The 27,225-nt window shown below is 48.2% G+C and overlaps 2 protein-coding genes across 6 annotated transcripts in view; one reads left to right on the top strand and one right to left on the bottom strand.

The window, feature by feature from the left end:
• Positions 1–20,472, top strand: part of Blimp-1 (PR domain zinc finger protein 1) — a 37,930-nt gene extending 17,458 nt beyond the window's left edge. Inside the window, exons 1-8 of one of the 4 annotated variants that reach the window (XM_076425373.1) lie at positions 4,211–7,198; positions 7,349–7,561; positions 8,868–8,987; positions 9,458–9,583; positions 9,671–9,797; positions 10,111–12,027; positions 13,278–13,619; positions 14,166–20,472. In XM_076425373.1, the coding sequence (XP_076281488.1) occupies positions 7,355–7,561; positions 8,868–8,987; positions 9,458–9,583; positions 9,671–9,797; positions 10,111–12,027; positions 13,278–13,619; positions 14,166–14,326 (3,000 nt within the window). In that variant the 5' untranslated portion in view covers positions 4,211–7,198; positions 7,349–7,354 and the 3' untranslated portion in view covers positions 14,327–20,472. Of the gene's footprint in view, positions 1–4,210; positions 7,199–7,348; positions 7,562–8,867; positions 8,988–9,457; positions 9,584–9,670; positions 9,798–10,110; positions 12,028–13,277; positions 13,620–14,165 lie in introns of those variants that run through there. The other 3 variants (XM_076425372.1, XM_076425375.1, XM_076425374.1) reach the window with 3 other exon arrangements.
• The window catches only part of LOC143209588 (protein FAM76A), a 78,117-nt gene extending 51,996 nt beyond the window's left edge, over positions 1–26,121 (bottom strand). Inside the window, exons 1-8 of one of the 2 annotated variants that reach the window (XM_076425428.1) lie at positions 25,816–26,118; positions 25,526–25,745; positions 24,892–24,956; positions 24,592–24,805; positions 24,387–24,523; positions 23,960–24,206; positions 23,096–23,333; positions 21,666–22,455 (exon numbers count right to left, since the gene is read on the bottom strand). In XM_076425428.1, the coding sequence (XP_076281543.1) occupies positions 23,100–23,333; positions 23,960–24,206; positions 24,387–24,523; positions 24,592–24,805; positions 24,892–24,956; positions 25,526–25,621 (993 nt within the window). In that variant the 5' untranslated portion in view covers positions 25,622–25,745; positions 25,816–26,118 and the 3' untranslated portion in view covers positions 21,666–22,455; positions 23,096–23,099. Of the gene's footprint in view, positions 1–21,665; positions 22,456–23,095; positions 23,334–23,959; positions 24,207–24,386; positions 24,524–24,591; positions 24,806–24,891; positions 24,957–25,525 lie in introns of those variants that run through there. The other variant, XR_013009108.1, reaches the window with a different exon arrangement.
• Positions 26,122–27,225: the final 1,104 nt, after the last annotated feature.

Here is a 27,225-nt window from a genome sequence, read left to right as displayed (position 1 = left end):
ATTTTCTTTCATATTCCGTTTAATCGAAAATAATGTAACATATCTTTAGATTCTTCTAATATTATCACTGTTTTAAATTACACTTGTGCTGGCGAAGTGTTGAAGATTTCTCCGGTCTACATCTCTAAAAAATGTCTAACCTATCCATCAACTCCGTATAATATCGTTTTAAGACAATGAGATGTTCGCTCGGATTTGAGAACATGCAAGGAGCAGATCGACCCGATGAAATTCGCGGTGTGTCGTTGACGTGACACGAAGGGACACGCCGAAAATCTCGGCGAGAATCTCCCGCGAGGAGCGCTCGAACCGAAGGAAATTAATATATCTGGTACAGTCGTTCCTCCGAGGAGGGAAAAGATCGACGACCCGGGGAACGTATCTGGGTTAGTAGTCGTCGGCGATTCACGCGGTAACTTCTTTCGCTAGGAGGCCTCGACGGCGTGGAAATCCGCGAGAGGTGAATCGCTGTGAATCGGTGTGTACGACCGAGCGAGCGTGTGTCCCTCGAAAAGTGAAATTTCGGCCGAGCCGGGAGTCGGGCCGGGCCGGGCCACGCCGCATAGAGACGAAATTTCGTCACACGGTTTCGGTCGGGTCGTCGACCTCGCCCACATAGCGGGTCCACTCTCTTTCGGTGGTCGTATCGCGAAATCCCGGAGAGCTCTCGGAGAGCCGTGGCCAATGCGCAAAAAGGCTTTCCGCCGATTGAAAATATTTTGTAAATTTTCGTTTCTCGAGTCCAAATCGCGTGCAAATTGAATTATTTCTGGATTTCGGGGGAAAGTAGTCGCCCCGGTTGGATTAAAAGCAACCCGCCGTTAAATTTTGCAGGCGCGGCGGGATTAAACGAAATTATTTTATTCCCGACGGTGCGACAACGCGGCGAGAAGGAGGCGGGACACGCGAACAGAGGCTGGCCACCGATAAAGCGCAATTACCACTATAAATTTGATTCCACCGGCGGAGGCATTTCCATGGAATTACGAATAAATCACCGCTCCGGCCCCGTGATATTCTATTAATTTCAGGAACACCGCCCAGTGAATTATTGAGAGTCGATACACACCGATCCCGGCCGTGTCGCCACATCGCGTCGCATCCCAAACGAGTCCCAACGAATATTGCTCCGGTTCGAATAGTATCGCGACCTGTCGCTCGCAGTAAATATTTTTCTCGGGTCATCGAACGCGCCGTTGAAAATTTCCATGGTACGCACATCTTGTTCCACTTCCGTCGGTCTATCATTTTTTTTTCTTTCATTGCTGCGAGGGCTGATCCACGTTTCTTTCGAGAAGGAACTCTTACTCGGGCACAACAAGCGCGAATAAACGCGGAGACGTATTTTATTCGTTTGTCAAATCAAATTAGACTGCGGATTTTTATGCAAAATTGTCTGCACCAATCGTAAGAAACACAAACCAAAATTGTCATTCTTCCTTTAATAATTTCAACGAGATGGGAATAATAAATTCTCAAAATTATTGAATCTTCTTATTTTAAATTGTATCTACTCAGTCTTATAATTAGACTGTGGATTTTTATGCGAAATAAAGATTGCCTGCATTCATTAAAAGATACAGAGAAGCTACATATACACTTATTTTATTTTAAATAAGTGTTGTATTAAAGAAATAAAGATGTGCAAGGTTGAAAAAGATCCAATGAACAGAGCTGGAGGGGGATCGCAAGAATTGTGTATAGACAAGTTCCGAGAAATTGCACTAATCTCGTATACTATCGAATTCATTCAATTCCATCGATTCTTGCACGTTTTGAAAGGTTTCAAAGATCTTTACACGCTTCGGACAATCGTCGCTGGAAATAAATGTTGCCTCGAATCACCCTCACCGATTAAACGCTCGCACTATAATCTAGGATACGGATAAATTTCAAAAAGTGACATCTATCGATATTTTCTAGTTTCCAAACGTCAACAGGTACATAGTATTTAGCAGATTCTAGTTGAAATTTCTACGGGTCTGACTGGATGTTATAAGTAGACTGTAAATCTCCATGCAAAATAAACATTTCTCTTCTTGGGCTTAGTTCTATATTCTTCTAGCGCTCACACGGTTTCACGGTCTCGCACATATATTTTTATTATAAACGCGTAAAATCCGCAGTCTAGTTACAAGACAAGGGGTTGAAGGTACTCACACAGAGAACAGTCTCGCAGCGAACGGCGGAGTGGTGGTATTATCTCGAGACGGGAATCGGTGGTTAACGCGCGTGCGCGAGGCAGATTTCGTTCACGTAACCTTGCAGATGGAATCGAGACCGGTCTTCGGGATTAGGATCCGAGTAGGTTCGTCGACCCGCGTCGGTCGACTGATTGCGAGAGAGGAGCCGCGTCTAGGTGGACGAAAAAAAGAGTCTCGCGCATCGATCGGCATTTTCGCCGTTTTGTTTGGCGAAGGTTACCGATCTCGGGCCTCTCTGGTCCGAGTTCGATTGCACGGTCGATTCCGTGGACTGGGTGTTCCCCAAACAAAAGAAACAATTGTCGAGCGGTGAGGGGGGAACGGCAGGGCAGCCCTACTCGTTGAAAAGCGATGAGATTCGCGGAAGAACGTAACGAGAGAGAGTTTTTATTATAGCGACTATTCTTATTGGATTATCGGCTCGACTCGGCCCGAGAATCGGCGCCTATTGTCGCCGGCGGTTTACGCGCCGAAGGGGAAAAACGTTTTGGAAAGAAAATCGTTAGAGCTTTAGATTCCAGACCAGTCTGGATCGATTTCGGCCGATTTACATTCACGCGGCTCGTACGTGATCGGTGTATGCACCGACCCGTGAATGGGAAGAGAGCGTGTCGGGGGTGGGCAAAGGGTGGCGCTGGGGTTAAATGCACGTCCCCGTAAAGGGGTTGCTGGAGGACAACGGACGACGGACGAGGAGAGACCGTACGGGAGGGACGTGCCATAGAAAAACCGCTCGCTCGAGCACACGGCAAACAAGGACGGGAGAAAAACACCGTAGGATTTTTGTAGACGGTCGTCTGGCTTGCAAATTTACCAGACCAGAAGGGATTGCACTTCGATCCCGCAAACGATCGCTTCGCTGACGCGATCGAGCTTCCACGAAGCGTGCGATTTCAATTTTCGAAAACGTTAACGCGTCAACCCTTTGTACGCGAGGCGATTAAACTTGCAACATTCGCGCGGCCGTTGCAGCTTTCGAGTGCGAAGGGTTGCTAGAAAATGCCATCTCGTTCGGTTGTCTCTCGAGAACGCTGGCCTGCTCTTCGATCGCGCACGAGGCTCCGTCGGTTCTTAGATCATTCGCCCACTCTCGCTCGCCGTATCGATTACCGAGCGTTACATAAACCACCCCGACGCGTTACAAAACCGAATCCTCTTACGGATCCATTCGAATTCTCCTCGGATCGGGGATGTACGCAGACGAAAGGAGCCGTGGCGAATCGTTACAGGAACAGGACCAACGGGACGGGACGAGACGCGTCGCGACGTCGAGCGCCGGTAGACGATGGATCCGGATCTGTGGTGCACGTAGATCCGCGCGTCTTGTGTTTCATTTGGGACTCATCGGGGCGAGCAAGTGTTATGTCGCGAGAGAGAAGTTATCCGAAGAATTAAACTTAGCAGCAGCGATCGGCGCATGCACCCTGTCGGCATCGACGAACAGAAACACAGAGCCGACAGAATGGAAAATCCGAGGACGAGGGAAAAAGCGAGAGACCGAGAGAGGGAGGGAGGGTAACGATAGACAGATAGGGAAAAGAAGCGGCAGTCCGAGGGAAAAGAAGAGAAGAAAGAAAGCGAGAGAGAGAAAGAGGAAGAGATACGGTTGCACGCGCTGGAGTAGAGTTGGAGGGGTTGAAAGAGGAGTAACGAGAGCGTGTTCGACGAAGAGGGGAAGAAACGCGCGCGGTGAACTGAGCAGGACGGAAGAGGGAAATGCACGAGAGAGGCACGGCGGGCAAAGGAGGGTGGGAGGACAAAGAGGAACAAAGATAGAACGGGAAGGGGAACGAGGGCGGAATGATCGAACGGAGAAAGGGAACGACGGAGAAAGAAGGAGAAAGAGACCGGGGCAGCAGAGAGTGATAGAGAGAGAGAGAGAGGGTGGTTGGAGCGGAAGAGAAGGAAAAGACCGAGAGCGGTAGCACAGCAGGGTGGGTAAGGGAGGGTGGGTGAATGAGAGGGGCAGGGGGAGGGAGAACCTCTGGCAACGGGTCGATCGAAAGCGCAGCGCAGAGAAATGCACCACCTCTGCTCTGGTCTGGCAGCTTTGCTGGCACACCACCGCGTCCGCGTTCGAGAGAGAGAGAGAGAGAGAGAGAGAGAGAACGAGCGCGAGAGAAACGGAGAACGATGCAGCGGAGAGGGAGCGAGAGAGAGAGAGAGAAAGAGGGATAGCCAGCGACCAATACCGACGCAGGGGGAGGACGAGCCAAGCCGACTCGCGTTGGGCTAGGTCAGGTCTACCCGAGTTCCACACACTGCTCTCTGCGTGTGCCATCCAAAGAGAGACCCCGAAGGCGGAGACCACCCTCGAAAAAAGGGTTGAAACGCGACGGTACTCACGGGGAAAACGCGTGTCCGGTTGTCCTCGTCGGTTCGGTATTGTGCACGCCGGTTCCGCGAAGTAATTCTGTTCTGGTGCTCGACGGAAATCCTCGTCGCGAGCGAGTTTTGTCCGGCGTTATCGGCGCAAAGCGTGGCGTGTGCTCTCGCGAGATCTCGCTCTCGCCCTCGACATCGCGAGAGATATCGTCGTAGTTCCGTCTCCCGGTCAACGAGAAACAGTGGTAGTCGATAGTCAACCGAGAGACTGACCACGACTACCGATTTACCCCGTTTCCGGTAGTTCGCGATACTCGTGCGACGCGTTCGTGAACCCGATCGACCGGCTCACCCCCGTCCGAGTTCGAGCAGTTTCCCGTCCCGGTTGTTACACCTGGGAAAGTAAAATAGGACCGGAAGAGGGGGTGCGAAAAGGAAAGAGGTGAAGCACGTCCAAGTGGTTGGTTCTCTCGCGCGTGTGTGCGCGAGTGTGTGCATTCGAGAGAAAAAAAAGAAGAGTAGTGAGAGGAAGAAGATCTTCGACGATCTTCATACGATCTCGACCGGAGTCGCGAGAGTCGTGTCGAAGAAAGCGCCGACACGAAGGAAAGACTCGCGGAGAATAGGATCGAGAAGGGGTGCGATCGCCGCGAGTCCTTCCGAGCATAGTTGTTGACAAACAACGAGAACGGGGAGAGCGCGAGTGGTTGCTCGAGAGTCGGGTGCAACGGCAGCACCGATCCCAACAACTTCTTTTCCTCGATGTCCTGATAATCGATAAGCGTCGTATAGGTGGCAGAGGACCGCCTAGGTCGGCAGCGTTCGGCCTTATCGACGTCGAGAGAGATTTCGCCTTGGCTTCGGACATTTTCAAATAAATGTTGAACAACACCGGCGCGTTTCGTCCCTCGACGCGAGGCCGCTGCTACTCCAGGCTCCCGAGTCTGCACAGAGTCGTCGGGATGCCGATCTCCCTTAAGAATCACAGGATCACGTAAAGATACCGGGCGCCAGGAGTGTCTAGCCTCTCCTCTATACTAAGCGGCACATCGTTTCGAGCAAGAACCGAAACGCGACAAGAGCACAGCACAGCATAGGTTCCAGGCCAGAGATTGCAGGGGATTCGTCGACTTTCGCAGGTCGCGAACCGATGCGTCAAAAGGCGTGAGTACTGTGCGTAACTGTGCACCGCACTCTCCGTCTACCGGGAACCACCGTGATGATTTCTTCCTGAAATCGCATTCGACAGAACCTCGGTAGAACGCGCGAGGGATCGTGTGCCTTCGAATTCGATCTCGAGGCAACGATTCTCCGGGCTGTACCGAATTTTCCTCGGGAAAACGGGTTGGGTCGTTCACCATAAAAGTTGGTGCAACGTTCGCCGCGTTACAGGGATTCCGAACGGCTCGATCGTCGCCGAGCAGGAACATTGATCGGTGGAACACCGTCGATGCGTTTTGCAAAGACCCGAGAAAGAAAGGGAACGCGTCCTAAGGGCAAAGTGAACGAGGGAGTAAGAGAGTGGGAGAAAACGAGAGAGAGAGAGAGAGAGAGAGAGAGAGAGAGGGAGAGAGAGAGAGAGAGAAAGAGGAACGACGCTTCTCGTCGTTCGCGGAAAGAACGTCGAGACTCTAGAGAGCGAAGGGAAAAAGATCCGTTGTGCGAAAGGGTTGAAACGACCGGGTCGGGTGCGGGGGGCGGAGGCACGAGGAGGCAAAAAGTTACGCGGAAAGTTAACGAATAGTGAACGGGCTGATAGTGCGCGATTTCCACGGAAATGGAAATTCAACGAGTATAGCGAAAACCCCCGACCGCGCGGGCGTGCGGGGTCGCGCGAGGGATTGAAAGGGGGTGAAACGGGGTGAAAGGAGGCGTCGGGTGGCGGGGGCGGGGGCGGTCTTCGGAGTTTATGCCCCGTCCCGGCCCCCTCCCTCTCACCCCTGCAGTCGATCAATGCGTGGACGGGTTTCACTTTCGCGGTGTTAAAGTGTTGCACCGCCGCCGATTCAGGGAAGGAAAAAAATGCGATTTTCGCGCAGCACGTGACTACATCTCAATGGGACACGATCCGTGGACTGTTTTTCGAGAGAGCGCGACGTTCCCCGATGCGTTTCTTCTTTTTTTGGTAAATGACGATCATCGGGAACGCGCATTATCAACCGGGAGACACATTCGAAACGTTCCGAGGATTATCGATCGCATCGATTCACTGGGGGAATCGAAACTATTTATAACGGGCAGCGTTCACGCCGGCCGTCATTACGCGCGGTACCTTCTAATAATACGTCGCAATTTCCGCGATCCTTTTATGCCGCGCGATAATCGACGTCGACACACTACCGCGATGGCTACTGTCGGCGACCCTCGCAAACAAAGCTCGCAAATCCGCAAAACGGCGTCTTTCTCTCTCTCTCTCTCTCACACACACTCTCCAATCTATGCGTACCAATCGCGTTGTTCGTCGGAACAAGCGAGAAAGTCGATCGAAGACGCTCGCGCCGGGACTAGAACATAACGGTGCCTGGATATGTGCTAAACTTTTAGTAAACAACTCGCGGTTATAACGGTACCTAGATGCGTATCGAATCGCCAGGTTCCTGAGGTGTACGATCGAACAACTGCGCCGGTCGATCACGAACTTTGCTCGGAACACCGCCGCTTCACAAAGAGTATATATATATATATATACATACATACAGGCATGCATGCATGCATACACCGTTTCTTTGCTCGTTTCTTCTGTTTTTACCCAGCGTGTAGCCATGAGTCCAACGAACCCAAACTAACGTCACCTTTTTCTTGTGTGTTTCTCTGTGCAGTGAAGGATGGAGGCCAGCGAGTGGGATCACGCGACCTTGAGGGAAGAGGAATTCGAGCAGCATGCCGTGTATTTGGTACCGGACGTGGGGGCGTCGCCAGGTGACGCGAACCGCGCGGAAGCGTCCCTGCCGAGAAATTTGGTCCTCAAGCCTTCTCAGGCCCTCCACGATGTACGTTCCTCCGCCAAAGAATCATTTCTCGAGACCTCCTCGGTGAGAGTCGCGAGACCCTCTACACACTCACACACAGAATCTCCCTTTTCTCGATCGATTTAGGCTCGATTACGAGACGCGTCCAACGGAAACCCTCGGGAAATTGTTTTGCTCGCGTCACGCTGCGCCGCGCGTCGCTTCGGTCAAGTTGAACGATTCGAATACCGATCCGGCTGGCTGTCGAACTAATTAACTTAGCGAGCGTCGTGACCTACAGTCCAAGTCAATCGTCACACTTTCCTCGGTGACAGCGATCGAGCGAGAAAGAGAGAGGAAGATAGCTGCACGATTGTCGCACATATCTGGCTCGGCTGTAACTGATACGCTCCCGATACGCGCTATCAAAGTATCCAATCGTTTCGCGGAAACGCGATTTTCCAGTCGATAGTTCACTTTACACAGGCGTTTCTCCAGTTTCATTACTTTCTCACGCAAACGGCGAATATTTTCCAAATTTTCTACGCGTTAAACGAACGTTCTTCGAACCGGAAGAAGGTGTAACAGTTTGATGGAGTCCTTCGTACCTTTCTCCCCGCTTTGGATTTCCCGTAGGCGCGAACAATCCTCCGCGCCGCGGATATAGACGGTCCCGGTTTCTAAAAATATTCCTCGGTTAAAACTGTTGAATATGACGTCTATTCCGACGACGAACCGAATTGACGATCGTTCCTCGCGTGTATTTCGGTTCGATAGTCTGCTGGAAGCTCGACGTTTCAAGCTCGGGAGAAAGCATTCTGTTTTTATCCGACCGTCCGGATTATTATTAACTTCCCGAAGGCGGACGTTTTTGACAACTTTATGGTAGCCGGTGGCCAAGCCCATTCAGATCCTTGCTTATCAATCCTTCGGGGTCTATTCTAGAGCTATTCCGGGATGCATCGATCCCCTCGTTACACCCTATACACAGCGACGACCGTCGATATTTTATCATCGAACGGCGCGGACGGTATCCGGTCCCGTGAGGATCAGACGAAAGATTCGTACGCGAGAATCCGAGGTTGCGGTCCTTACAAATCGAAACGAATCCGACGCTACGAAAAATTGATCCTTGCGTCGATACTCAAAATTGTCTACGACTAACAGCGTTGTACGCCGTGCAACAATTTTGCGAATCATCGATAAGAAGGTGATTTCAAGGACAACTCGAATACGGATACCCAGGTACCATAGAGTGTCGACGCAGGGGTTGAATAATTGAATAGCGTTTCGTAGTTCCGCGAGTTGCCCAAAGTCCATTTTCGCGAGCAAAATGAGATTCTCGTAGCTTGTCGACCAAAGCTAAACGAAAGGTTCCGTGTGTACGCAGGTGTTGGGAGTTTGGAGCACAAGTTACATACCGAAGGGGACCCGGTTCGGTCCGCTGGTGGGCCAAGTGTACACCAAGGACTCGGTGCCGGCCGATGCGAACCGGAAATACTTCTGGAGGGTAAGGATCAACTTTGTCCGGACATGAAAATTCTCGGTGATCCGAGGACGAGAGCGCACCTGGGTAGTTATCGGTGGTCGGGGCCGGTCTCTTGCGGGATCGGTAATCGGGAAAAAGCGCAGAGGGAACGGAAAGGGAAACGGGGAGGATAGAGAGAGAGAGGAAGAAGCCAGCAAAGACCCCAGAAACTGGTTTCAACCGATCTAAGCGAGCCTTAAAGCGAAACCCGCGAAGCCATTGATGCCTCGTAACGAATTGATGAGTTACGATAGAGAACTCGGATTCCCTCTCGATCCTCCCTGCTAAATCGTCGACATTTCACAGCCGCGTTGCTCTGCGATAACCAACGCGAGAATCGACTTCGATCGCTGCGTGTTTGCACCGAGCAATACACCTCGTTACGCGTCGCGTTCGTGGACCCATAAAACCATGGAATATAGTCTCTGACAGTGGCTGCTTTTCGTCGACAGGTGTACAAGAACAACGAGCTGTTCTATTACATCGACGGTTATGACGTCCAGAAATCAAATTGGATGCGTTACGTAAACCCGGCTTATTCGTCCGAATCGCAGAACCTAATAGCATGCCAGTATAAGGTGAGTCGGATCACGCTCCGTTGTCCTGATGAATCTACGTTGCTGTCGCGAAGACGATACTGAAGGCCTTGTTCTTTCCCGTTGCAGATGAACATTTATTTTTACACGATCAAGCCGATACTACCAAACCAAGAGCTGTTGGTCTGGTACTGCAGAGAGTTCGCGGAGAGGCTGAATTACCCGTTAACGGGCGAGCTGATGCTTCAAAGAATACGTGAGTATGCTCGAGGAATTGTTACCGACGTACAGGTTCCATACTCCAAATCAATCCTTTTGTAAGTCTTATTCGCCCATTTGCAACTCAAGTTTTTCTACAAATTTGTTCTCCTGAGCTACTTCAACAAAGTGTGTCCTATGTGAAGTTATTATCCGAAAGACAATCTTTATTGCACATGGGACCGCAAAGTAACTACAAATAAATTTGCAACAGGTGAATATAAGACCTGCGAAAGGATTAAATTCGGGTGCAAAGACTGTGCAAGAGTATCTCGCGGAGAATGATACGACACGATCTTTCCCGGTTCCAGGACAACAAGTACAACAATCGGCGTTGCCGAACGAGCTGCCGCCGAGCGTGGACTCGGTCTCGCCGCTGAAGGACCCGTCGATCTACGAGAGACGGTCGCAGATGACGCCGACCGATGGATCGGTGCGATCCGACGAGGGCTACCACTCGAACGGTTACCACGACGAGGTGCTCACGCCGCCGGAGGAGAGCAGCGAGTCCGACTCGGAGAACAACTACGTGCTGGACTTCAGCAAGAACTCGAAGACGTCGGTGTGCAGCAACGAGGTGCTCGACAAGCAGGACAACGCGGCCGCGAAGAACGAGTACAGGAAGGTCAAGATCAAGATCACCAAGACCTACGGGAATTTCCAGGCGTCGAAGACTGGGCTGGACGGCGCCGGCAAGGACAAGGACCAGCAGGAGTTGGCGAGCAGAGCGGTGACGCCCGAGCGGCAGAAATCGGTGACGCCACCGATGCTGTTGCAGAAGAACGCGGTGGTGCTGTCGACGGTGAACGAGGACGAGATCCACGAGAAGAACGTGAAACCCTTCTACGAGCCCGAGGTCAAGGGCAACATGCCCGGCTCCGGGAGGCCGGCTTACCTGGCCAGCCCCAGCAGTTCCATCCTCGAGAACATCCTGCTGCGCAGCAGCACCGACAACAACAACAACAACAGCCACAGCCACGGGCATCACCATAACGGCGCGGCCCTGCAGCATCACCAGCAGCAGCAACAACAACAGCAGCAACAGCAACAGCAGCAACAACACCATCATCAGATCCACCATCAAACCCACGTCGACTCGGTGACCCCGCCACCGTCCAGCCCAACGGAGATGGCCTACTCGTACAAGAAGTCCCATCGTTACGGAAACATTCTGCCGTGCAGCCCGGACTCAAGCTCGAACCTGCCGATGCAAGCGGACACGTGCGTGAACTCGACCACCAGCGGGAACAGCGCGCTGCCGATGCAGAGTCCGACGAGCAACTTGCACTCGAGCACCGGTCCGGGGAACGCGGGCCTGCAGTCCCATCCGGGCAGCATTCATTCGTCCAGCAACGCGAGCAATCACCACTCGAGTGGGAGCGTGTTGTCCTCGAGCACGATACTGACGTCGAGCACCGGCATACACTCGTCCCCGGCGACCAGTAGCGGCGGCGCCGGTGGAGGTGGTAGCTGTCCGACCAAGAGAAAGAGCAAATCTCCTTCGCCATCGGGGACGGGCCAGGGCGCCGCGACGACCTCCACGATCCTCTACTCGAGCTCCGGTGGCTGTCAGATCGAGTCGAGCCCGGTCTACCCGAACTCCGCCGCCAACGCCAACCAGAGCGTGTCCATCTCGCCGATTCAGTCGCCGTCCTCCTACCCGTACGGCATCTACCACCAGAACAGCTCGTTGCATCACAACGTCGCCCCGTTGTCGATCAACTGCACCGCCTACTCGCCGACCCCGAGTGGGAACGTCGTCTACGAGAGGTCGGATGGCAGGAGGCTCGAGGCAGTGACCAGTAGTCATCAGCTACCAACCTCCTCCACCATGCAGATCGACACCAATCAGGCGTTGATCGCCGGCACGCACAACCTACACCTCGGACACCATCCCGGCCTCACCATACACGCGAACTCCTCCTCGTTGAACCGGTACTCGCCAGCGAGCTCACTGTCCCCGGACGACCACGGCTGCTCACAGAGCGGCTCCCTCAGCCCAAACTCCCAGGGCTCCAGGGGATATAGATCCTTACCCTACCCGCTCAAGAAGAAGGACGGCAAGATGCACTACGAGTGCAACGTATGCTGCAAGACCTTCGGCCAGCTGTCCAACCTCAAGGTACACCTGAGGACGCACTCCGGCGAAAGGCCGTTCAAGTGCAACGTCTGCACCAAAAGCTTCACACAACTGGCGCATCTGCAGAAACACCATCTCGTCCACACCGGTAAGTCTTCCAAACGATGATATTTTGCTACTTTAGCCGTGCCTGCTGCTGTGTGTCTGAGCTGTTGTTGTGGAAGAAAGGGTTCTGGACCTGTACGCGCACTATAGTTGTCGTAGAAAGTTGTGACAACGATGAAATAGAATTACCGCGTATGAGGTAGAATTTCCTTGCAAGAAAAAGCCTAATATGGACTTGTTGATTAAATGTTGTGCTTTGCGCAGGGTGTCCCAAAAATGTCGTTCAACCTTGAAGGGAGTGGGTCCTGAGGTTATTTGAAGTGACATTTTCAGTTGCAAAACATCCGCCTCCGGCTTTGTTAAGGAGTTATTAACAAAAAACACTGATCAATCGGAGCACGGCTGCTGAGCGTAGCGTTGGTGTCGCGCCGCGGTGAAACAGTGAACAAGAGTAATAGTAGAAATTAATTTATTAATTAATTTAAATGCATTTACTGCTTCGTGCTGTAATTCACTGAGCCATTCGGAGACGAACTGAACGAAAGGTAAAAGACATACGGTCTAGTCAACGAACTGCACAGCTGGTGGTAGATAGGTATACAACAACCTAAGGGATGAGCGGTGAAGTCAACCATCTGGACTTTCACATTCACTCTCACTTTCACTTTCTTATCGATAAACTAATCGTATGTTTACTTCACACAGATGCGATCACATAGATTTCGCGATCATTGTTCACATTTTCCAACACGTAGTTATGTACTAATAACACAAATCACAACAATCGGGTAATGTGATCATTAGACTGCTGCTTTTATTTCATGTACTAAAACTTAGTAGGTTCATTTGTGTGAAATCTTTTATCGATAAGAAAGTGAAAGAGAAAGTGAAAATGAAAGTCTGGATTGTTGACTTGGCCGCACATCCCTTAGGTTGTCGTATACCTACTATCTACGTGCATCTCTTAGCTATTGGCCCCGAATACCCCAGTGACACTCATTTCGAAACAGCAAGGCTGAATAAATGAGTTTTATTTAAATCAATTTTTGCTCTCTTTCTTGTTCACTGCTTCACCGCGGCTCGGCACCAACGCCACGCTCAGTGGCACCTGCCGTCGAGCCGGAATTTCTGATTGATCCGTGTTTTCCGTTAGTAACTCCTTAGGAACATCAAATCAAATGACCTCAGGAACCGCCTCTTTCAAGGTTGGATGACATTACGAGTAGCTCAATATGGTAGAATATCTACGAGAAAAGAAATTTAATGATTTAATGACGAACATTGTAATCGCAGGTGAAAAACCGCACCAATGCGAGATCTGCAAGAAGAGGTTCAGCTCTACCTCGAACCTGAAGACGCACCTGAGATTGCACTCGGGCCAAAAGCCGTACGCCTGCGACCTATGCCCCGCGAAATTCACTCAATTCGTTCACCTGAAGCTGCATAAGAGGTTACACACGAACGAGAGGCCCTACACCTGCCAGGGCTGCGACAAGAAGTACATTAGCGCGAGCGGCCTTAGGACCCACTGGAAGACGACCAGCTGCAGGCCGAACAACATCGAGGACGAGCTCGCTCTGGCCGCGGCCGTTGGCTCGCCGACCTACTACGAGTACGGGCCTGACATGAATGTTGGTGAGTGAGCGGGACATAATGAAACCCACAAATATTAATCCCAAAAATTGCCGATTTTGTTCAGTGGTCAACGAAATTGGCTTCTCTTCGTAACAACGTTTCTATTCCTCTTTTTAATGAAACTGTTTGTTCGCTTCTGGTATGAAACCAGAGTTTCAACTCACTTACGATGTCTCGTCGACGCTAAACTGGTAGACCTGATGAATGATTGCTAGGTTAAATGGGATCAGGGGTCGTTTATTAAGTTCTCCGTGAAACAAGCTTTCGTCCAAGCATACGCAAGCTCGCTTTCATATCCCTGTAACTTTCTCGGTAAGCTGATAGAGCGTCGCATCGATCGACGGGACGGTTAACAGTTTGGTTAGAGAAGGTCCCGTACGATCGGTAGATTCGCAGACGATGAAAGAAAAATGTGAAAGGGACAGCGATTGCTGGTGATTTTGAGCCTCGTTTAGAGTCGTCGCTACGGTCCCCCAAGGTGTTAGCTGCAGAGGAAAACAGAGGCTAGTTTGATAGGGGAACACGTTGGTTCGTTTTCGGTTGCAGGAAACATGCCGAAGGAATGCGAACTGGAGCACATCGAGAACTACGAGAGGCACGGATCGACGCACGGGCCGCACTCCACGTCCCTCCACAACCTGGAGAACTCCGTGGGCAGACCGAGCGTCATAGAGACCTCCCAGCCTCACATAATCGAGTGCACCTAAGAACGGGGGTATGAGCCCTTTCGCTCCAGCGCAGAACCTAGCCGTGGAATAGTAAACGAGTTGCTCACGACAGACGAAACGTACTCGTACCCCTGCTTCCCTTTCGAGAGCTATTCCCGGGACTGTAATAATTTCCAGAAATTTCATTCGTCGTAAGCAGCAGCGTGTGTAATGATCACGAACTCTGTGTGTATAAAGAACGGTGGGGGTGGGGGGTGGGAATTTTTGTGGGGGGTGTACGAGAGAAACACCGTAGGACGTAGGAGAATATCGTGTGGGAGAAACGCTTCGAAATCGAGAGGGAGAGAGAGAGAGAGAGAGAGAGAGAGAGAGAGAGAGAGAGAGAGAACGAGCGGTGTTCACGCGTACGGAGAAGCGACCCGAGATTGTTGAATATACATTGTTGCTTGAATCGAAGCTTTTAGTAGACACACTGCATTCTCGAAAGCTGATTATACTTTGTCGGTGGGACGGCGTTGTCTTATTCGGGTAGGACGAGTCGACGGGATTCCCATCTACATACACGAGCGTAACAAAGTTCCTTCCTTGTAAATACTCGTTTCTATATTTTTTCTATGGTAGCGCCCGACCAACGAACACGAATCTGAATCCGAATCCGATTCATGACGAACGCGGTATAGGGGGTCGACACGGAAAAGAACCGATGTAGGATAGTTGAGCGCGAATTCGAATATGCTCGACACGTTGCACGCTGCCATTCGCGGGACAAAATCGAGAAAGAGAAAGAGAGAGAGAGAGAAACGGAAAGAGAGAAGGGAAATGAATGCGCCAAAGTCGTTCGAGCTTCTCGATTATCCTTCCACGGACCATGCTTCAGCGATGCATAGAAAAGGGTACCGTATCCGCAAGGATGAATCCGTGCCGTTCCCTTTTTCTACTTGTATACAAATACAAATCGCTACGCTTCCACGAATACTTCCGTTGTCCAGCCGAAACTCGATTTTGGAATCGCTCGACCACGAGAAAATCGAGCATTCTCGAGACTCTACAAATTTTCACCCTCGATGCCGATACGCTCCTCGAAAACACTCTCGATCTCACCTCGCGCGCAATTCACCGGAATAATCGATCGGAGCGATTCCAAAGTTTCGGACGCCGGCAATCGAGTCGGCAAACCCCTTTCCACATCTCTGAGACCCGATGCACGCGATCATGCATCGTTCACGCTGCGCGATGCTATCTCTGCGATGGGGCCATTTTGTTGATACTTTCAGTCCGATTAGATGGTCCGATTCTTCAACATTTTTTTCATCATTTTTATCTTGAAGCTCGGCTCGAGGCGTCGAAGCTGTGCTGAATGTGTCAACGGAACGGGACCTATGTATCGGAAAATTCAAGCATAAGTCGTGTCGTTTCCGACGCTAACATGCTTCCATGTACCAATCAATTTTTTGATTCTGAATTTGGAGACAGGTTCTCCGCATACATTACTAGATTGTGGAGTTTTATGCAAAATAAGAATCGTCTGCATTTATTGCCAGACGGAGGAGCTACATGCATCTCTTTCCTTAATCATTTGATCCGGTTGAAAAGAATGCCATAGTATTTTTACATTAATGTGCACACTTTCGTTACGAATGCATAAAATCCGCAGTCTATGCATTACAAACATTTCCATACGTTACAAATGCAAATTTCAGACTGCCAAAAGGGTGTACCTCGAAACGAATAGGAAGAAGTTCCTACGAACATAATACAAATTTAAAAAAACGACACGACGTATGACTCAATGAAGACTATCCTAATCGCGCAGCGTCACGACGCGAGACCGCGCGTACTGTTGGTGGCCGAGAAAATGGCAGGCAGCCGTGATTGGCTCAAGTTCAGTAGAGCAAGCTTCGAGGACAGAGACGAAATAAAACTCGCGCGCTCCTCTATTGGGGAAAGGGCGGTGGGAAGGCGGGGCGAGCGCGGAATGATCTCTCTCTCTCGCCCCCCGTAACGTCTTGACTGCGAATTTCTCGGCTCTGAATGGCACAGGCGGGGTCCGAGCCGCGTTATCGCGACGAGGGACGCGATGGTCCAGATGATCGAAACCGGCCTCCGTCCTCGTCGTCGGTCGATAACGCGACGCACCAATTATTTCTCCCGACGCGACGTCTTCGATCCGACGGCGTGACGGTACCATTTTCTACGCGTCCCGTGCTAGAAAACGGCGGCGGACTTGGTCGGCGTCCGCTCGCCAGAGAAAATTCAAGAACCACAACGAGCGAGAGCGACGCGACGATCGAACGAACAGCAACCAGTGACGACACGACTGCAAACTATACGAGACCTGTACCTGTATATACTAACATTACTATTAATTATTCGATCTAATTTAAAAGGTAAATTATAAGGAGCTCTAATTTATGAATACCTTTATATAATTATGTATATGTATACATCGTCGTCGCTTGGCGGGAAACGGTAGGCTGCGCTCTACGACACCCTCGATACGGAACGGGGACGGAACAATCCTCTTTCTCGGACACGTTCGATCATATTTATCTCTCGCGCAAAACGTTTCGGTACAAGACACATACAAGGAAAACAAGCTTTCGGTGATCGAGTACTCTTATACACCTGTATTTATACGCGCTCGTATACATATATTATACACGCATGCATATATATATATATATATACATATATATTTTTTAGGCGTCCTTTTGTCGTGGAATTTTCGCAAACGGGAAGCACCGATATTTTCATTTCCGTAAACACCCCTGGCGTCTTGTTCGCGCGGCAATCAACGCTCGGCACGTATCGATTAGAAATCGCGGTTTTGAACGTATACTAAAATACACGTGGTACACGTGAACCGTGTAGTACGAATTTAAGGACCCGCGGATACGAATCCGTGTACACGGTTCGAAAAAGAATTCGATCGAAAAACTATAACGATTCAGTTGTCAGACTCGAACGTGCCGAACGGATCGGTATTCACGGATCCTTAAATTCTTACCACACGGTTCACGTACCACGTGTATTTATATACACATGAAATAGAGATCTCTAGTATCGATCGATTGTTTCGAACAAACCCGGACCCGTCTTTCCCGTCTCTCCTCGTCGTTGAAAACGTAGAAACCATTGACCAAGAATCGAGGATTTTAATCGGCTCACGGGCGTCGAACGGTTCTTCGCGTTATCTGTCCCGTGATCTTTTTTTTTTTTATCGTGATCGCGCGCACAAACAATACCCCCGATCAACGAGCAACGATCAACGATGATTCACGATCGTTGGGCGGTTTTTCTTCGTTCTCCTCGAATTTCCTCGTCCGGGGCGAAGACTCGGCGACGGTCTCCCTAATCGGGAACAAATCGAAAGCGCACATTAACACGGGTAGCACATTCTCTCGCGACACGAGAGAGTCGATTGAAACGATCGCGTCTAACCAAGGGCGGGAGGAAAAATTCTAGTCAAAAAGAAACGAACGCACCGTTGCGTCCCGCGGTTATTTCGTAACGTAATTTAAACGAGATCGTGCCGAACCTTCCCTCGCACGCCGGATTCGAAACGATCGGGTTGGATCAAGAAAAGCAATACGAGGAGAATCATCTATCGGTTAAGAATTGTCCCCGTTGTTTTCCCTTGTTCTTCTCATCTTCCATTGGTTTCGCGGGAACAGTTCGTCGTCGCGTTCTCGGTACTTCCACTCTTGATTTGTCGCGCGCCGAGAAAGCGCAGCCTACCATTAAATGCGAAACGATAATGGTCGTCGTCGGTCGGTGATTCAAGCGCGCGCGCGCGCGCCTTCCAAGCGGGATTTTTATCGGAACGAAACACTGACCGATCGTGACAGCACATCACGATGTATCGCAGACTGATATACGCACGGTTATCGATTGTCTACGAGTGCGAGAGCGAGAGCGAGAGAGAGAGAGAGAGAAAGAGAACGAATGTACGAGCGAGAGACTAAGCGTGTGCGAAAGAGAGAGGAAGAAAGAGAGAGACAGAGGGAGAGAGTGTTTTAGCGAAATTACGTGCATCACGTTTCAAATTCCAAGAGCGAACGGACCTGATAAACAGGAACGAGAGAGAGAGAGAAGATCTCGAATACATAGACACCTGACACCGCGTTCCAGGAACGTTTCTTCCGTTTATTAAAACTCTTCAGTTTCTTGACGATCAAAGCCTCGTAAAGCTCCCGTTCGTCGGCCGATCGCAAATCGGTAACGTGCACACGCATCCATCGTCTATCCGTTTAGCTTGGAACGCGACAATTCCAATGGTTCCTGCAAATGTTCATGGTGCTCGTTGTAAGATTTCTAACAGACAGGGGAACTGAAATATCGCGTTTAGTTGTGGTCTCTTCCGTTTTGTTGCGCCCCTCTTCACCGCTTTCGCGCGAGCCCCTATCGGGAAACGATACTTCGCCGGCGTCGTACGTTTGAAGCAGCTTTAAACCGAGCAAAGGAGAGCGATTTTTTCATTACACACCGCGGCAGCAGGTAGTGTGAAAAGATCCGACGAGAAATGGGAAGAGGAGATAGGAAATCGAACACGATACGGTTCGCAAGGCCTTCACGCTGATCTTTCCGCGGACACGTTCAACAGACAACCTGGAAGATTTTACCTAACTGTATTCGTCGCTCAAGAGGGAGAGAGAGAGAGAGAGATGCGCGAGATGCTATAAACTACCGCGTTGCCACTGTGACGGACAACTTCGTAGTCTCCATCTTCGTCGAAGACAATTTTCAAACTCCACGTGCATTTACCAAATTCGAAGCATCGCGAAGTCATGGAATTTATTACATCAATCAGAGTCAATCCATTCATTTTATCCGAAATTTGGTGGATGCACGTTGTAAAAATGTTCGACGACGACGACTGCTAATCTTGAGGTCGTCACACACGCGCCATCTTGTCGTCCCGTTTGCTTGCGCAGTAGTGTTGCAATGCAGAACAGATTGTGTACGCGGTGAAATTGTCCGCTTCAGCGTGTGCGTTTCGTAAATTGTCCGACATGAACGCAATCACGATGCTGGCTTTTTTCCCATCCTGCGCTGCAACTTATGACTGGTCAGCAAGAGGGACGACAAGACGGGGCGTGCGCGGCGGCCTCCAAATAAGCAAGAACTCGAAGCGATCGTGTCACTTCCGGTAGGCGAGTCTGCGAGCCCTGCATGAGAGCTCTGCGCCGCGAAAACGACACTGGAAACGCGGACCTGCGGGACGACAGGAAATTGGACAGTTCGTTCGTACGATGCACAATCGCGCCCAGCAACGCATTCGTTTTTTCTACCGGTCGTGAGTAACAGACGTAGCACAGCGAGACAGATTAGACGGGAATTTTCCAACGGTCGAGCTTGAATGCTTTCCCGCGAGCCGAAACCGAAACCGAAACTGAAACCGAAACCGAAATCGAAACCGAAACCGAAACCGAACCACACTGGCGTCGCCGAGACGAACGTCGTCAATCGAAAGCGTTGAACGACCGGATCGATCGACGCCGAATATATTTTTTTATAACACTATTTGCAATCTGGAATCGCGGGCGATAGTTTCCAGTGACGTTTCGTCGATCGACATTCCGTACGTTGCCTCGATTCCCTACCTTGCCTGCATCAAACGCACTTTATTAAAGATAACGAGACGAAGAGATCGCGTAAGAAAAACAATGAAAGAGAACGAGTGAAAGAGAGATTGAGAGAGAAAGCGAGCGTATGTGCGAGTATACGTGGCAATAAGAGAGAACGGGTGAAAGAAAGAGAGAGAATGAGTTACACCTAGCAAGTAAGAATTAAACTGCGAAGGAAAGAACAGAAAAAAGAACGAAGAGTAACGGTGTAGAGAAAGGGAGAAGAGGGGTAAAACCAGAGAGAGAGGGGAGAAGATCGTGTAAATACCGCTGAAAGTAGAATGATCGAAGGAAGCAAGTGACTAACCGCCTCGACAACAAACAACAAGCAATATTTAGTTCTTACCATCTCGTAATAATTAAACGATAACTCCAAACTCTGTACTGTACACGCGTGTACAACGCTCGTAAACGTATTTAAACGACTATAAATTAAATGTTAATTATCCTTACACTTCGTATATAGTAAAATTGTTACGCATTTATTATCATTACAATTATTGAATAGGTAATGCTCAATTAGCATTTGTTTCTTAAAATAAAGAATAAATATATGGCTGTTGGATATTTATATTGCACATATCACTACCTATCATTTCGCACCTCGCCGCGGCGACACGCGGCCCCGTAGAACACGTACACGGTTTTCATTTCGATTTTCAAAACCAGTTGCTTTCTACGAAACCCGTTTATGTTCGGCGACCATTCGCGAAACGATGGGACGGGAGATCCAGGGGTACGACACGTTTCTGGTCGAACATCTGCCTGTCTGTTAAGGAGGTACGGGACTATTGGATTGCAAAAATCAATGGCGCCATTCGAGTTCGATCACTTTGCTGATATTTTCATATAGATATGACAGAATGTTGAAACTTCTAAGAAACATGGAAGGATGAAGCTCAGCTTCACTTCACTCCATGGAAAATAGTGCTTTCGACATTTGCAATCAACGTTTCAACTGAAAGTCCAGTTTCGGGATAAACAGCTGGGGGTAGAATCGTTTTTCCAGGATTGCAAGGGTGCGAAATGCGCGTTCTCATTTCTCGATAATACAAAGGTGAGGCTTTTCAGTAGGCAAAAGCGGTAGATTCGCGATCGCCCTGAAAAGTCCAATTTTTACGTTTACAAGGCGTGATTTACATTATTCGAAAGCATAAAGCTGCAAACTCCGCCTCGTCAACGTAAAAATAGGACTTTTGAGGCCGATCGCGGCCTAGATCGATCTTTGATCTAGTGCTTTTGATTACTGAAAAACCGCATCTGTGCATTATCAAGAATTGAGAAGACGCATCCCACAACCTTCCAACCCTGGAAGAACGAGTCTACCCCCCTTAAAGTTTGCAGCGATAATTTTTCCAAGATATAACTTAAAAAATCTGTAGATGATTTTTAAACGACTCCTGGTCTACGAAAAACTTTCTTCAGCTGCGCAACCTCGTCCATCTTCATTTCTCTTATCTCTCACGAGACCTAATCCAGTGTATACATAGCTGCCATCCTATGTATAACTTTCGTAACTATTCAAATATTGTTATGGTTTTCTACCTGAACACTCGCGGAGAATGAAGTCTCGAAAATCGATTTCTCCGAGTCTCAATAGTCCTGTGCACCCTTAAACGCGACAACGTTGTCCTCGCGTCTATCCGCATTATCGTGATAAAACGAGAACGATAACGCGGACAGAGGAAACGGAATCCCACTGGCAGGATGTGAGTCCAAGGATATGTTTCAAACTTAGAAGGCGAGGCATGTCGTTTTCAACCTTTTATTGTAAATTGATCTACAATCACCATTCGTTTACATCTTCATCGTTTATAAATAGGACAAAAAAAAAATGAATGACATGTTACAGCAGCACTATTGCTCAATTATCATAGTGTGTGTATGTTCGTGTACGTGTCGTGACCTGACGTGTGCTGAAAGCACACAAACAAGTCTGTTTGTCTGCCTCACGGATGTCGAGGTTCGTTTCCGTAAGTTTTCAGTCGATAAAATTTTGTCACTCACACAGACTTGTCATCAAATTAATTATTATTCATTTTCGAATTGAATGGTATGATCACCGATTCTTAGTTTATTGTACAATTCATAGGATTACGCGCGGCTTCCTTTCGTGGTCGACACTTTGAAGCAAATTTCCTCGGTTGCTCGCGGCCCGTGGAAATCAAGACGAATCGCGAGTTGAATCGAAACGGAACGAAACGAAACGAAACAGCGGGGATACTGGGAGAAGCTACCTATCTTACGAGTGAGTTAGCGGTTAGTGTGTGTTTTTTTTTCGTTTTTCCTTGTACGGTTTGCTTTTTCTTTTGTTTTCTCTGTTTGTTTTCTCATCCACTCGCATCCTCATCCCCCGGACGTAAGAAAAATGCGTAAGATCACACGTCTACACGCGTTGAGAACAATATACATATTCCTATATTAATTAGAAAAATAATACAGATTTTGCCTTGTTAATGGAAACAATTAGCTATACGTAATGTACCACATGATTTATGCGGGTATGGACATTCGAGTATGTTGTCACAGCTAACCAAGTCCCTGAAAACAATTTTAAGAAAGTCTTTCATCTCCCGGACAAATCTCACACGTTCATCAACTGTCTACTTTTTTGTCGTGTCTCGTTATTTTCTGATAGGAACAGACACACGTTTAGAATATGCGCCGCGCGCGCGCGCGATCTCCTCAAGCGGAGAATCGCGAAGCACCGATAACGAGGAAGAAAGACAGAGACTAATAAAGCTGGAACCCGAACCAAACTTTCGAAAACCACTTTGACGCTCGCGGATCGCTGTCGCTTTCACCGAAAACTTCGAAAGGACTCGTCCCTTCCGAAGAGAATATAGCATCGAGGTAGTAAAAATAATATATATAGGTAATAATACGTTACGTACGCGTACTTAACAACGCTGGATCGCGACTGAAAGCAGAACAAAACTACAACGGAATCGTTCTCTTTTTTACTCCGAAACGAAAGATTGTCTAGTCAAGAACACCGAATCGCAAATCAAATACCATACGTCAAACGCTAAATACTCGTACAAGTCGATTGAAGAACATTTTATTATTATCGTTAAGGATATGTTAGGGCGATCAATTAGAAAATGATAAATGTATAATAGACATCGTTCGGACATTAATCGACGAACGAATAAATGAGGATTGTGAAATAATGTCCTACCTTATCAAGGTACAGGACTGTCTGTTCCGCTTCCGCTGTTGGTCCCAGCTTCCGTTTTCGTTGCGGCCACTCTGTCACCTCGCTTTGAACTCTTCGACAAGGAAGCGACTTCTTTCAATAAGCTAGAAATCTTGAGCTGCATCGTCGAGATTTTCGTCTCGTACTCTTTCTCCGTCCCCTTCATCTTGTTGCGCAGCTCCGTCTCCGACGTGAAGTTCTTCGCCTTCAACTCGGTAATCTGCCGACAGAAACGGTTCGTCTTATTATTTTCCAGAGGCTGACTTCGCGAAAAGATCATATTACAGTTTTATAAAGACGTCATCTAGAAAACGGTTCCCGAGTTTATCTTTCCTTTTAGTTTCAAGACATTAGCGTTTGAAGGCAATCTTCCAAAAATATGAATGGAAATTCACATTACTTACACAATGATCTTACAAACCTCACTGTTGAGGCTTTCAGGTATAAACTGTGTCCTTTAGGAATTATTTTCCGAACGTTTCGATGGATCAGTGTATCTTTCAACCAAAAATAGCTCCAAAAGGACCGACTTGCATCTTAATCCTTTGCACTCTGAATTATTTTTCGATTTTGTTGCCAAAAACTCCCTATTATTGTAAGTGTTCTATTTGAAATTTACTTCAAAAGGCAGTTCCTTGACTGCTACTTATTTTACACAATGTTGTTTACTAATTATATTAAATATAGCTCTCAAATTTTGTTGTAATTTATATTTATTTTTAACTAAAAAATAAGACAATTAAATACATAAAGGAAGAACCAAATACATATAAAAACCCGTTTTATTTGCAGTTTTCCTTCTCTGGAGTGCAAAGGGTTAATATATTTTATGAAGGATCAAATTACCTGTCTATCCTTGGCGAGTAGTTGGCTATCTTTAATGGAGATTTGCTTCTGGAGGTGGGCTATCTTCTCTTTGAGTTGCGTAACCGCGACCACGTGATCCGAGCTGTTTGGATCATGGGGATCGTGCACGCCGACCATCCTGGCAGCTTTGACCGGCGCGGGTCCATTCGTATCGCCGCCCTCGGACTGAGGCGGTGGAAGCTTCGTCACGTCTACTCTGTGCGGTCTCTTATTGTGACCTTTCAGTCTAAAGCAGAACGAACGAAATAAGCGCGCTGGAATTAAGCAGAGTCAAGAGGTTCGCACATGGAAACGTTACCGGTTCTTTGCTTTTCATCGAAGAGATACTGAAATTGTGCAGAAACACAATTAAAACTACTAAGCACAAAGTTACCTTGTCACACGCAGTATGAATATGGATAATTACTTTTGTTCTTTGTGCTTCGCTGCCCGCTGCTGCGCCAGTTTCAAATGCGCCCTCCTTTCCGCGTCCGACTGTTTTGTTTTCGCCAGTGCTCTTTTGTAAGACAATGTGCACAGCCAACATAATAATTTTCCATCGACCTTGAACAAAATCATGACTCAGTTATCTTAGATAAGTGAATAGAGATTATTGCTTTCTTTCGCATCACCTTTTTATCTTCGTCCTGTCTATCAAAGGCACACTTCTGTTTGCATTGCTCGCAAGTAACCGGTGGTCCATAACGTTTCTCGGAATTGGTACATCGTTGGCATTTGCTGCCAATAAACGCAGCTATCGTGTTGCAGTATTCGCAGGCCGATGGCTTACCGTAGGATTTCACGTTCTGCTCGCATTTTTTACATATAGTGCTGGTATTACCCTTTCTGCAAAAAGAGAAACAAAGTTATTCGAGGCTAACGCACCGATCCGATTGTAATAAATACAAAGCAAAAGTTAAAAGAGTGCTTACATTGTTTGCTGGAATTCTGACCTACAATACGTACATTTCACCACTGGAAATGCACCTCTGCACTCCTAAATAAGCAACACAATATAGAGAAAGTTTCTAAAGAAAATGTACACATAAAAATCTCGGTGTTCGCACAGTGTGTGCGTGCTATTATACAAAATGCATAGCGAAAAGGAAGATAGATCGAGAAAACCGTGTTTGAGAAATTTAATTGTGACAGAGAGTGTATGTAAACAATGAACAGACTACAGAATTTACGTGCTTGTAGTGTAGACATAAATCTCTACAGCGAATTAAATGAAAACGATACTTGTGTGTGAGATGCACAAAATTCGAGCGGAGTACGCGACGCGTTCACAAAGCGAACGAATTTCCGGTTCCTGCAAATTAGTCCCGGAATGTACGTTCCATGCTCGGTCCGGCGATTAATAAGAATTCCCAGGACTAATTTCTTTTTCAGAGTTTCGAACGTGACGGAAAGAGCATCGGTTACGGGCGAAACGCGCGTTTCAATTGAAAGTTCTATTATTAGCGTGGTGTCTCGCGAGCGAGAGAAACGACGCTCGCGGGGGAAACTGTTGGTGTATCGTGTAAAGAAAATTTCTCGGTTGGGGAAAAACACGGGAAACGATACCTTGCACAACTGCTGTCCCGGGGATAGCTCCTCGAACGGATGCCTCGAAAAGCATCTGGAGCACGCGAACATCGCCTGCACATTGTTCGCGCTCATCGTCGTGCGTCGACTCGTGTTTGGCTTCGGCACTCCAAAAAACTGTACGTCACCGATGAGATAAATATCGATTTGTGAAATTCTCGCAGCCAGAAACCGAGCGGACGGTTTTTCGTTTTCGATGCTAACGAAGGAACAAAAAGGAACGGAAAATTTGAAGGCGACGTCGGCACTGACAGGTAACAACTCCTTACATGTTTCAGGAAGTTTTGCGCGTTCGACGCGATTGTTTTGCGTACATAACCGCGTCACTTCACTCTCGTTCACCTGCACCGGTTGTTGATTTCAGACGGCTATCCGTGACTTCTTACGGGAGAAACGTTTTTAGCTGGTGACCGACACCGACCAGATGTCGCTTCCGTTCGCGTCCAGTGATGGTCCAGTGCAACGATACACGCGCCGCAAACCAATCGGCATTTTTCAAACCGGAAGAATCGAGCGACAATTGGTTAAACCGTTATCGCCGCTACGACACCGGGAGTGTTCGTAGAACTTGTCCTTTTTGACCTTTACAGGTTGCCACCGGCCAATCAGCGCTCGTCGTTCGCCGACTCGTTCAAAGAACCTCCGCCACGGAATATTCTTATAAAGGCGAAACTCTCAAGACCGGTTTTTTCAATTGTAGCAAAAGTATATATATATGTATACAAGATGCCCCACAATAGTTGTACTTTTTTGCAAGGGGTGATTCGTGAGGTCATTCGATGTACATATCATTTTCCTTTGTGAAAATGATCTCCACGGCTTCATAAAGAAAAACACAGAGACCAATTAGAGTGCGGCTACAATGACTCGCGCCAACCCTGGTGTTGCCGTTGGCATTGGCCGAGTCGGAATCTGTCCGCCGTTCCCGTGCTCTGATTGGTCCGTGTTTTCCTAGGATTCACCTTTTTTAAAAGTATACTACATTTTTGGTATATCCTGTATACATATAATATAATATCCAGAAAAAGGAATGTTCTCTGTATGTATGTGTATATATATATATATATATATATATATTGATATATATATAGGATTTCAAGGTGTTCCAGTGTTCCAATTTGGAGACACCAAGATGAAAAGTGAAGGGTAGGTGTCGTGCCTACTATACATATAATAGTTTATGATTCTGAAATCTCGATCGTATACGTGAAAAAGTGCACGCGTGACGCGTCTTGTATTTACATAGCTTTTTAGCAACGCGAATATAAATATAACCTCAAACGTTACCGTGTCAACATATATAGGTACTTTGTTAAAATGCGAACATTCTCGATGTCGTTTGAAAATTAAAACGTGACTATAGAGAAGGAAAAGTTCAGTTGAATATTGAAAAATGCGGTTGAAGAAATTCCAGGCGAAACAACGGGTGAAACAGAGAACCCTTTATGTTCGTCTGCCACACGTGATACGAACGGAACAAGATGTAGCAAAGTTATTTACCGGTGAATTCAAAGTGCAGCTTTGTCGACAATCTACCAGACATTGCTACGTAATATTTCCTACAGTCGATGAGCAATTGAAAAATTTGAAAGCTGTAAAAAATAAAAAAATAAATGGTAAACGCGTGGTTGTAGCACCCGCGATAATAAAAACTGAGACGGACCATCCGAAGCTGTCGA

The sequence above is a fragment of the Lasioglossum baleicum genome, chromosome 6 (genome assembly GCF_051020765.1).
Source record: "Lasioglossum baleicum chromosome 6, iyLasBale1, whole genome shotgun sequence".
In the NCBI taxonomy this organism is placed as follows: domain Eukaryota; kingdom Metazoa; phylum Arthropoda; class Insecta; order Hymenoptera; family Halictidae; genus Lasioglossum; species Lasioglossum baleicum.
This window is presented reverse-complemented; position numbering and strand designations above follow the sequence as displayed.